Here is a 13,144-nt window from a genome sequence, read left to right on the forward strand (position 1 = left end):
TCACAAAGGTCTCTTAGGCTCTGCTAGATAACACAGCATCCTCTTTGTAAGTCTTTTAACTTTGCACTGGGAGATCGCAAAGTTGCTAGAGTTTAGTCAATTAGGCCCCTGGTACTGACGAGGTGCGAAACGCCGACTCGTGATCGGTCTACTATTTCGTCGTCGTTTGTCGGCTTTCTCCGCTCGTGATTATCCGGTGTCATTAACTCCGTCTCTTGGTAAACAAACGTAATGACGGGCTAAAGGCAGCCTGTGTTTGCCGCAGTCGCATATCCCAGCACGGAATTGAAAAACTGTGTATGCATAGTTAAGTGAACTGCATAACACTGGCAGCGTCTTTCGTTTCCTAACCACGTGGTATGCAAATAACAGTTCCAGTCACGTATCATATGCGATCAAATATTTACAAAGTTGTTGACGAAAATGTCGTTTTAATTGTATTTAACAAAATAGGAGGTGGTTGCGGCGTTTTAGCCCAACTGAAGGTGTCTTTCGAGACTGTAGGCTTGTATTAAAGCGACAGACCGTACTTTTTAAACACTACGACGTAGTTTTCACTACTAAAGCCGTTTTTGATAATTTAAATTAGAAGTACTTACATTTTATTATTTAGATTATTCATTTTTGTACACCTGAAGTGGTTTTTGTCATCTGAGATTTGGTAATACCCCCAAATGCATTTTTCATAATTCGAAAACCGCACGTTCGTCTGAGAAGTAATGGTTATTGAGACAAGCTCGAGTTTTAGACGGTATTTAAACATCGCTGACTTTAGCTTCTCTCTGTTAAACAAGTGTGTTGCAGGTTTGTAGATTAAGTAAATTAAGTATCCGTTTTCACGGACTAAAACTAGTGTTTGCGCCTTTAATAATGATGTACAACCCTCGGAAAACACCTTTAACACATTCGAGTGTATTATATCATTAGTTAAAATATACTGAAGCAAATGTCAAATGTGTCAATGCTACGTTAATCTGGCTGTTTGACTTGTCAATAATTAATGGGCGCTAAGGAAGTCTTTCCATGAAAGAGCCGTATCTAGGGTACGGCGGGGTCTACTTCTAGCACAGGTGACCTTTACCTTGTTACACAAACTAACGGCACGCTAGTCGACAGTGCACCTTTAACGATTAAAATAGATTTTATCCGTTGGTTGTCGGAGGTCTAAGAGTAACTATCACTATCGAATGCTTCTGTCATGCACGAGTTATCTCCCATATTGTCCATGTGTAGGTCGTATCAATGGTCTGCTTAAATCAGTTAGTTTATTTTGTTTAACGGCACCACTAGAGCACATTAACTGATTAATCACCGGCTGTTGAATGGCGAACATTTGGTAATTGTTTTACATGAAGTCTGGTTAAAGCAGTGAGTTCGTACTCGTGTTAGGAAATATCAAATCATCATCAAACTTTCATTTGCCATCTACGTTTCTGGCTTTCAGCTGCCTCGGGATTCTTAGTCTCCAATGGATCCAACCGGTTTTGTTTAACGATGCACTCAAAACATTTTAATTACAGTTAAATGGTTTGGAAAATATATACAATTAAGGATCAATCACTTGTTTTAAACTATCAGGCGAGAGATCAAGCAGTCATTAGCCTTCACGGGAAACAATCGAGGCTTCCATACATATATATAACAATCGAGGCTTCCATACATATATATAACAATCGAGGCTTCCATACATATATATAACAATCGAGGCGTCCATACATATATATATAACAATCGAGGCTTCCATACATATATATATATAACAATCAAGGCTTCCGTACAAATATACACCAATCAAGGCTTCCCTATATTATATCGTTTACAAGTTCTAAAGTGGTATCTGCTTCACACTGGGGCTGTGTGAGAGGATAGCTGGCTCAGCATATGGTAATGCTGTCATAGATACCAAAGGCTTTGTGAAAATGCCTGACAAAAATATTAACCGCACTAGCAGATGCGACTGCTATAACTTATTATGCACACAGCTGTGCTCACGTACTAGGAATGTGCATAATGACTCGACGAAGTGTGACACAAATTGATATCTCAGATATCCACGTGACATTTTTGCTTTTTTCTGCAATTTGTTGACTACAACCCAAATAAACGTAACAAAAATAACAGACAATACTTATAATTAAATTTGAATCATACTTTCTAATAATACCACTAAAACTTTATTTTGAATTATGTTTAGTCCCTAAACCCCCAGCAATCGAACTATAACGAAAATTGACAACAAAAAAGGGCAGTAATAGTTGACAGTATATTTATTGTTTACCGCGGTCTGTGGCGGATTCAGAACCCCCCCCCCCCCCCCCCCCTAGATCCGCCTCTGGCGGAGGCGGATATACCCATGTGATAGTTTTCGTCTCCCACAGTGTGAAATACGACTTTTGAGAGGTCATGGCCTCTGATCAGCTGACCGACTGTGTCGCATAGTATGACTCCGCGTAATACGCCATTCAATAGGCGTGCACATGGTTCTTCAGATTCTTATTTTTGTAATTGCAAAAATAATATATAAAAATACATATTTTAATTGTTTTGTTTAGCCTTTAATAATGTATTGTTTGTGTAAACTTCATTGAGAGATATGTGGCGTAGGAATGCTAAGTTGACCAAACAAGTGACTATTACATGACGTCATTTTGGAAAGAAACGTTATCTTAAGGTCGACGACAGTCACTTTTCCCACCCTTCTTTTGGCTTCGTACATAATAAATAAAACATATCCAACGGTAATTGTTTTATATAATATATTTTACAAAAGGTACTTTTTATTTTGTTCATCTATTAAAAATTAAACTTAATATTTTGTCCAGAATTATGAAAAGTAAAAACATACCTACCTGTAAACAGCGTCGTTTGCCATAGGTCTGTGTATTTCTCTGTATCATTTAGTTATTAAGTATGCACTGGCTAGAAAGCGGGGGTGTGGGGATGTGCCCCCCCCCCCCCCACCTCCACTTTGTAGGCGCAGCGATTGTTTTTATATATTTATATGTGTGTGTGTGTGTGTGTGTGTGTGCGCGCGCTACCACCCCTACTTTTTGGCACCTTCCCACGTCCATGTTTTGGAAGTATACTATACTTATTCCCGAAAGAGACCATTTATATTACAACTCCTGATGTACGATTAAAAATACACCCGTTGTAATATAGATGGTCTGTCGTGAAAACTCATTTAGTATTCTCTGTATGTCTTGTACTGTGCCAAATGTTTAAAGTGACAGACCAAGTTTTTAAACACTAAGACGTATTTTTCACTGTTAGAGCTGTCTTTGATAACTGCAAGCCAAACGTTACTTAGATTTTATTCTTTAGATTATTCATTTCCGTACATCCGATATGTTTCACGTCATCCTGGTGTTTTTAATGTCACAAAATGCATTTTCCATATTTATAAAAACGCACGTGCATCTGAAAAGTAACAGTTATGGAGTCGAGTTCTACTCTGTTTTAATGTCACATACTCTTGTTTCACTCTATTGTAACTTTATCCAAATGTGTTACAGGTTTGTAAATTAACTTAGCTTAGTGTCCATGTTTACAGGTTTGTAGATTAACTTAGCTTAGTGTCCATTTTTACAGGTTTGTAGATTAACTTAGCTTAGTTTCCGTTTTTACAGGTTTGTAGATTAACTTAGCTTAGTGTCCATTTTTACAGGTTTGTAGATTAACTTAGCTTAGTGTCCATTTTTACGGCTTGAAACTACGGTCTGCGTCTTTAATGAAGTGTTTTATAATTTTATGTTTTTCAGATCAAGACTTGGTATTGGAGCCACAGACCGAAACCCGCCCTGATCCAAATAACATTAAGTCAGCGACATCTGTTGACAGTATCCCGGGTCGTGATTTCACCAACACAGCGACATCTGTAGAGAGTACAACTGATCGAGACTTCACTAACACAGAGTCATCTGTTGAGAGTAGCACTGATCGAGACATCACTAACACAGAGTCATCTGTTGAGAGTACAACTGATCGAGACTTCACTAACACAGAGTCATCTATTGAGAACATCAAAGAGATATCGTCGGACATTATGGCCACCGCAGTTCAGCAGCCTCTCGATTCCAGTCTTAACACGGACGTGGAAGCGACAAAGGTTTCGTCAGTGGACCCACAACCCGAGCAGCCGTCGAGCGAGTCGAGCGAGTCCCTCCCAGGCCAGTCTGCCTCGGAGGAGGGACAGAAATCTGAACCAGAATCCAAACCTGCAGAAGAAGAGAAACCAGCAGAAGTAGAATCAAAACTCACAGAAGAGCAGAAACCCGCAGAAATAGAATCAAAACCTGAAGAAGTAGAATCAAAACCCGCAGAAGAGCAGAAACCTACAGAAGTAGAATCAAAACCTGCAGAGGTAGAATCAAAACCAGAAGAACAGAAACCTACAGAAGTAGAATCAAAACCTGCAGAGGTAGAATCAAAACCAGAACAACAGAAACCTACAGAAGCAGAATCAAAATCTGAAGACCAGAAAGCCGCAGAAGTAGAATCAAAACCTGAAGAAGTAGAATCAAAACCCGCAGAAGAGCAGAAACCTACAGAAGTAGAATCAAAACCTGCAGAGGTAGAATCAAAACCAGAAGAACAGAAACCTACAGAAGCAGAATCAAAATCTGAAGACCAGAAAGCCGCAGAAGTAGAATCAAAACCTGAAGAAGAGGAGAAACCTGCAGAAGTTGAATCAAAACCTGCAGAAGTAGAATCAAAACCTGCAGAAGAACAGAAACCCGCAGAAGTAGAATCAAAACCTGCAGAAGAACAGAAACTCGCAGAAGTAGAATCAAAACCTGCAGAAGAGCAGAAACCCGCAGATGTAGAATCAAAACCTGCTGAGGTAGAATCAAAACCTGTAGAAGAGCAGAAACCCGCGGAAGTAGAATCAAAACCTGCAGAAGAAGAGAAACCCGCAGGAGTAGAATCAAAACCTGCAGAAGAACAGACACCCGCAGAAGTAGAATCAAAACCTGCAGAAGAGCTGAAACCCGCGGAAGTAGAATCAAAACCTGCAGAGGTAGAATCAAAACCTGCAGAAGTAGAATCAAAACCTGCAGAAGAGCAGAAACCCGCAGAAGTAGAATCAAAACCTACAGAAGAGCAGAAACCCGCAGAAGTAGAATCAAAACCTGCTGAGGACCAAAAACCAGCAGAAACATCTGCAGAAGTAGAATTAAAGCCTGAAGAACAGAAACCTTTGGAAGTGGCATCCCAACCTCCAGAGGAACTAAAACCCCCAGAAACACTTGAAAAACCTGAAGAAGTAGAATTAAAACCTGCAGAAGAGGAGAAACCCGTAGAAGTAGAATCAAAACCTGAAGAGGAGAAACCCGTAGAAGTAGAATCAAAACCTGCAGAAGTAGAATCAAAACCTGCAGAAGAGGAGAAACCCATAGAAGTAGAATCAAAACCAGCAGAAGAGGAGAAAATCGTAGAAGTAGAATCAAAACCTGCAGAAGAGGAGAAACCCGCAGAAGTAGAATCAAAACCTGCAGAAGAGGAGAAACACGCAGAAGTAGAATCAAAACCTGCAGAAGAGGAGAAACCCGTAGAAGTAGAATCAAAACCAGCAGAAGAGGAGAAACCCGCAGAAGTAGAATCAAAACCTTCACAAGAGGAAGACAAGCCAGCAGAAGTAGAATCGAAACCAGCAGAAGAGGAGAAACCCGTAGAAGTAGAATCAAAACCCGCAGAAGTAGAATCAAAACCCGCAGAGGAACAGAAACCCGCAGAAGTAGAATCAAAACCCGCAGAGGAACAGAAACCCGCAGAAGTAGAATCAAAACCCGCAGAGGAACAGAAACCTGCAGAAATTGAATCAAAACCAGCAGAAGCGGCTAAAACTGAAGGTGAGAAATCACCAACAGAGGACAAAGGAAGCGAAGCAGCCGAGGCTGCAACAAAGAGTCAAGTATCCGAGGAGCAGTCTGAGTCAGCAGGTGACGCCCCAGGGGCGGGTTGTGCACCGCTGTCCGCCGAGGAGGGCGCTGGTGACGCAGGCAAAGTCGAACCGGCAGCTTCAGAGGCCCTTCCGTCAGCCGACTCCGAACAGGCTACGGACGAACCGAAGAAAGCCGAGGAATCAACGAAAGAGGCCGAGGCGAAGGAGGGGGAGGCTCCTGCCCAGGGTGAGGTGGCGGCTTAGCGGACGTCAATCGTGCAGACTGGCCAATCGACTCTTTCACGCCAGCGGCGGACAGTTGGGCGAACAGGGGGTGCAAGTGGAGGGCGGGTTGGGGTGGAACCGGTTGTGTGGTTTGGGGTGGATCTTGATAGATATATATCTCTATTCTTACCAGGGGGCAATCACTTACCTATGCAAGTTTGATCTTGTTTCATGACAAGTTGATTCGTGTTACCGATTTTACATTCGAATTAACTTCTTCTTTTCTTCATTCGCTGTTGTTTCACCCTCTTTGTTATTGTTATTACGCTGTAAGATGAATACATATATATATATATATATATATATATATATATATATATATATATATATATATATATATATATATATTTATATATATATATATATATATATATATCACATATACACGTGCATAAATGTAATGCACGCAAGGGCGCATATTGGCTTGAATACCTGTTGATGAATGACGTGAGACTCAAATAAAAGTCTGTACCTACTGGAATTGTTTTACATCTTATTCAGATTTCTGGCGGTTGGAGGGTGGTGGTGGTAAAAAATATATCTTGAACACCTAAGACTCGCTGGGTTAGTAAGAAGCTATTTTACGATAATATTCCAGACGTTTGCATGACATATGTCCGTGCTAAATTAAAAAGAATCACGTGGGGAAAGGAACCTGTTATCTCGGTGGGGGAGGGGCGGTGGATCCTGAGTACCCCCCTGTAGATCGGACTCCTGTGCTTTTAACCGATAACGTGCGATACATATTACTTACATTAACCGTTACATTGCATCTTGCATTAATTATCAGTTTCGGGGAAATCTAATGTCATATTTTTATAATAATAATATTATTATTATTAATCAGTGGCGGATCCAAAAAATCCATTGGAGGGGGGGGGGCATGACATGAGGTGGAATGCCAAGGGAACTTGGGGGAGGTTTGGAGGGGGGTCGTTAATATATAATAAAATAATGACTATCGCAAAATTTAGGGGGGGGGGGGAGGGGCGGGCCCCTAGATCCGCCTCTGATGATCAGCCAACAAATACTAAGTGTAGGTTGTTTATTATTATTATTGACAAGAAAATATTGGACCAACTTGTTAATGTTTTTCTATTTAAAAAAAATGTAATAATAATTAAACAACATAAACAAAAACAACAACAGCAACAATATATTCAGCTTTAATATTTGCAGTGTCTTTGGTTACCATGTCTAAAATACAAATAGCTGATTGTGCATTTCTTTAGAAACTGGTAACAAACGACAAAAGTGAGTTGTAAAATGTTAATAGTTTTACTGGACCATGATACGTGTCCCAGACGAGTACATTTCGTATCTAGGATTGAAAGCGTGTTTCACAAACACGTTAGATGGCGTTAAAACTGCAGGGTCGTTATCTTTTAGAATATTGTGGTTTTACAAACGAGTATTCAGGATTTTGTGGGGGGGGGGGGGGGGGCTGTTACAGACAACTAACTTACATTACTGATAAATACACATTCAAATAAATGGGGATGGGGGGGGGGGGGTTCGTCGTGAACAGAGGAGTGGAGACCCTCGAACTCCCAGAATCTGCGCCTGTTTTAACCTTCATAAAACTGTTTTTGTTTTTAATTATTTGTGTCCAGTCTTCATGACATGGCAGAGCCTCGACAAATACCGATTAACATAGACTCGGCTGATATTTTCTATATTAAAAAACATTCGTGACGAATCCTCTCTATACTAGCTTTACAACAGCTTCAGTAATAGTAGGCCTATAGGCAGTAGCACCAACTCACTGACTAGCTTTACAACAGCTTCAGTAATAGTAGGCCTATAGGCAGTAGCACCAACTCACTGACTAGCTTTACAACAGCTTCAGTAATAGTAGGCCTATAGGCAGTTACACCAACTCACTGACTAGCTTTACAACAGCTTCAGTAATAGTAGGCCTATAGGCAGTTACACCAACTCACTGACTAGCTTTACAACAGCTTCAGTAATAGTAGGCCTATAGGCAGTAGCACCAACTCACTGACTAGCTTTACAACAGCTTCAGTAATAGTAGGCCTATAGGCAGTAGCACCAACTCACTGACTAGCTTTACAACAGCTTCAGTAATAGTAGGCCTATAGGCAGTAGCACCAACTCACTGACTAGCTTTACAACAGCTTCAGTAATAGTAGGCCTATAGGCAGTTACACCAACTCACTGACTAGCTTTACAACAGCTTCAGTAATAGTAGGCCTATAGGCAGTTACACCAACTCACTGACTAGCTTTACAACAGCTTCAGTAATAGTAGGCCTATAGGCAGTTACACCAACTCACTGACTAGCTTTACAACAGCTTCAGTAATAGTAGGCCTATAGGCAGTTACACCAACTCACTGACTAGCTTTACACACCCATACACAAATGCAGCCAGGGATCTTTTATATGCACTTTACCATAGAAAAAAAAGAAAAGAAGAACGTACATAGCACGGCTTTTGATGTATGAGTCGTGGGTCACTGGTTGGGTCAGGAAAAAGAAACTAGTCCAGAGCGGACAAAATATAGCGGGTTTCCTCAAACATTTTGACATCCAATAGCCTATGATTAATTAATCAATGTGTTCCAGTAGATTTAATGACACACACTTTATGTGTGATGGTATATTACATATATTTGGCTATCAGCAGGTACAATTATTCGTCTTGTTATTTATTTTAATTTTATTTTAACATCATTAATACAATAATGTATACGTCTATACGAGAGAAACTAAGGGTGGATGTAGTATATTGTCTTCGTTGTTACGAGCAGTACCTACCCCTTCCCACATGTGATGCATTTGTAACACAGGTCGATGACGGTGATTTGTAACACAGGTCGATGACGGTGATTTGTAACACAGGTCGATGACGGTGATTTGTAACACAGGTCGATGACGGTGATTTGTAACACAGGTCGATGACGGTGATTTGTAACACAGGTCGATGACGGTGATTTCAAAAACACTTGAGTTTGTGTACGACACCACATCGAGTTTATTAATCATCGGCTATTGGATTGGTTTTGGTAATTGTGACATATAGTCTTAGAGAGGAACTCCGCTATATATATATATATATTTTTTTTTAGTGGTAGCAAGGTATCTTTTATATGTACCATCCCACAGACAGGATAACACATACCACGGCCTTTGATATACCAGTCGTGATGCACTGGTTGGAACGTGAAATAGTCCAATGGGCCCACCGACGGGGATCGACCCTAGAACGTGCGCTTTACCATTGTGGTACTTGCCGCCGTACTACGACTCCTCTAGACTTAAATGTATTCACCAAATCATTGGGTGGTGGTGGGGGGGGGGGGGGGGGTCGCCGCGTGGATCCCACCTAATACCGCGCGTTTGTATATATTATGAAAACTCAATGTGCTCTAGTGGTGTCGTTAAAGAAAACAAACTCTTTTTTGTATTGTGAATGACAGAATACACGAGGTATTGCTATCCAATCCATCTAACAGGATTCAGACTGGCGCATCTTCAAAGGAACGTGTCGGGGATATGACCACCCCACCTCACACACTTTTTAAACATATTTCTTCCAGGGGAGTATGACCTGCCCCCCCCCCCCCGAAACTTAGCTCGCTACAGTCTAGACCCTCCCCCCCCCCCCCCCCCCCCGCACATCGTACCTGCATCCCCCTCTGTACTCGCCCAGACTCAGTAGTTCTGTTCTGAAGGAAGAAAGAAAGAACTGGTTTATTTAACGACGCACTCAACACATTTTGTTTACGGTTATATGGCGTCAGACATATGTTTAAGGACCACACAGATAGAGAGAGAGGAAACCCGCTGTCGCCACTTCATGGGCTACTCTTTTCGATTAGCAGCAAGGGGTATTTTATATGCACCATCCCACAGACAGGATAGTACATACCACGGCCTTTGTTACAGCAGTTGCGGGGCTACCACCGGGGATCGATCCCAAAGCGACCGCGCATTAGTCAAGGGCTTTACCGCCGGTCTATGTACCGCCCTCCACGGTTTAACGACACCATAGTGCAAAACAGAGACACGCCCGTTATAAATAATACTACTAATAAAGGTTGGGTGGCGCAATGGGTTCACGTGGTCTTATTTTAACCTCGTTTTCATGAAGATAAAACATAATACCCGCAAGAAAGACACCACAAATAATATGTATATTAAATTGTGGCGGATCCAGAACATCCATTTAGGGGGCCCCCTATGAAATGAGGCGGAATGCCAATGGAACTTTGGGGGAGGTTTGGAGGGAAAAATTAGTATATAATAAAATTGTATCTGCCCCCAAGATCCACCTCTGTTAAATCAAGTTAAAAAGACAAAACCCACCCACCAAACACCATTGATTAATGCTAGTGTCAGACTACCAACTATCACGATGGAGTTGGCCGACTCGCCAATCTGTCAACATCTACGACTGTCCAGTTGCTAGTTTGAGCACTCTTACAACTCGATTCTCGCCGTATACATCTCATACGACCGATTAGTTGTTAATCTGAGCGCACACATGGTCGGGGTTACATGGTTAACGTGGTCGGGTGTTACATGGTTAACGTGGTCGGGTGTTACATGGTTAACGTGGTCGGCAAATTACAACGCAACCGTCGAGTTGGCCAACTTTGTCGTGGCAGCTGTGTCTAGGTGGTGAGGGGGGGGGGGGGGGCCCATTTTAACGACTTTTTATTTTACTTTTAAAATTGATCATTTACGATATACAACACTAAATTACCCTAAACACGCGTGTCAGGGAACACGCACCCGAATCTCCCTACAGAATGACATCAACTCATTTGCCTTAAATTGCCTTTTAAAAAAGCGTATGTGACTTCGTCTTTCCAAAATCCTGGATCCGCCCGTGTGTGTGTATGTGTACGAGTGAGTGTGTGTGTGTTAGTGTGTGTTTATGTTTGTGTACGTGTGTGTGTATGTGTCAGTGTGTGTGTGTGTTTCTGTGCGTGTGTGTGTTTGTGTCAGTGTGTGTGTGTGTACGTGTGTGTGCTGCCACCCCCCCCCCCACCTCTCCCCCTAAAAACCCCCAAACAATTATGCCCCTGGGTTTTCAGTCTTCGAATTTAGAGGGACGAGACGTTGCCTAGTGGTAAAGCGTTCGCATGATCGGTCTGGGATCGATACCCGTCAGTGGGTCCATTGAGCTATTTTTCGCTCCAGCCAGTGCTCCACGACTGGTACATCAAAGGCCGTGGTATGTTTGCTGCTAATCAAAAAGAGTAGCCCATGAAGTGGCGACAGCGGGTTTCCCCCCTCAATATGTGTGTGGTCCTTAACCATATGTCCGACGCCATATAATCGTAAATGAAATGTGTTGAGTGCGTCGTTAAATAAACCATTTCCTTCCTTCTCGTTCGAATTTAGATGTAAATATAGATAAAAACGTGGCTTGGGCGGTCTTCTATTCAGAGGTTGTGCCCTATCTTACTAAGTATATCTTTCTTACGAGCCACCAGTGCTTCACAACGGGTCAAAGGCCGTGGTATGTGCTTTACTTTCTGTGGGAAAGTACATATAAAAGATCCCTTGCTGCTAATGGAAAAATGTAGCGGGTTTCCTGTGATGACTACGTCTCAGAACTACCAAATGCCGATGATTAATTAATAAATGTGCTCTAGTGGTGTCATTAACCAAACACAAATTTAACTTTTTCCTACGAGCCTGTTACTACTATTCTCTCGACAATGCAAGCTCCCTAAAAGCTCGTTCCATGAGGAATGCGCTAATTCAGAGCAATGTTCTATATTTAGTAACGTTTCGAACACACCGCAGAGCGATTGAAACCCACTGTATCTCTTCGATATAAGTGTGAATATATTAAACTATATTCAGTTATGAATTCCTGTTTATAACCATTAATAGATATAACAATATTTGACAACCATATTTCAAACAAGTTAATGTCAAGTAAAACGTATTTGATTGCGAGTTTTGAACCAATATATGAAAATGGGTCCTAAAATGCATTTGTGAAAAATAATTACAATAATTGCCCTCCTAAGTTCTTGGTACTTTATATTATATATGATAAGATTTCAATGTTAGGCTTAAAGCCTGGAGAGAAAAACAAAACAAAAACAAAAACAACATTTAAACAGTGAACTTCGCTGACTGATAACAGACACACGAAGCAATCCGATGACTAAATAACTTGATTGAAAGAATCACAGGCACATTAGCAGCATGCCGATTATGGTGATAAGTGTTAGAATATGATAGCAACAAGGGCCGGTGATGGGGCAAATATTAATTCGCTTTTCAACATGGGGGGAGGGGTGTGTGTCATACATATTCTGGCTACCACAGCTTCAGATTGAAGTACAGTCAACCCCACACACAACACACACACACACACACACACACACACACACACACACACACACACACCTCTCCCGTCCTCCTCCGCTTATAATAATAATAATAATAATAATAATAATAATAATAACAATAGCCTAATAATAACAAAAATAAAATAAGAATAGAAGAAGATGACGACTTATCTATGATTTACAAAACCGCATGATCAATGTAAAATATATATCTGCCTACGCATAACCATGTTTTCTCCCGTTAATTTATCTTTGTTTTATTTGTTCGTACTCGAGGGAGGGGAGACAGAAACATAGAGACATATCCACAGTGAGAGAGAGAGAGAGAGAGAGAGAGAGAGAGAGAGAGAGAGAGAGAGAGAGAGAGAGAGGGGGAGAGAGAGAGAGAGAGAGAGAGAGAGAGAGAGAGAGAGAGAGAGAGAGAGAGAAAACAGTACTCTAGGATGCAACCAGTATCTTAATTTTATTATTTTGTCAAATAATAATAATAATAATAATAATAATAATAATAATAATAATAATGAAATATAAATAAATAAAATAAATAAATAGATAAATAAATAGATAAATAAGTTATAAATAAATAGATAAATAAATAAACAAAACAAGCAAACAAATTAGACAACAAATAAAACA

At 40.9% G+C, this 13,144-nt stretch overlaps 1 protein-coding gene across 2 annotated transcripts in view; it reads left to right on the forward strand.

Moving 5' to 3' along the window:
• Positions 1-6,645, forward strand: part of LOC121386677 (fibrous sheath CABYR-binding protein-like) — a 58,322-nt gene extending 51,677 nt beyond the window's left edge. For both annotated transcript variants that reach the window (XM_041517665.1, XM_041517664.1), the window contains exon 4: positions 3,762-6,645. In XM_041517665.1, the coding sequence (XP_041373599.1) occupies positions 3,762-6,148 (2,387 nt within the window). In that variant the 3' untranslated portion in view covers positions 6,149-6,645. The remainder of the gene's footprint in view (positions 1-3,761) is intronic.
• The last annotated feature ends 6,499 nt before the right edge of the window (positions 6,646-13,144 follow it).

This window comes from Gigantopelta aegis, chromosome 12, assembly GCF_016097555.1.
Source record: "Gigantopelta aegis isolate Gae_Host chromosome 12, Gae_host_genome, whole genome shotgun sequence".
NCBI classification, from domain to species: domain Eukaryota; kingdom Metazoa; phylum Mollusca; class Gastropoda; order Neomphalida; family Peltospiridae; genus Gigantopelta; species Gigantopelta aegis.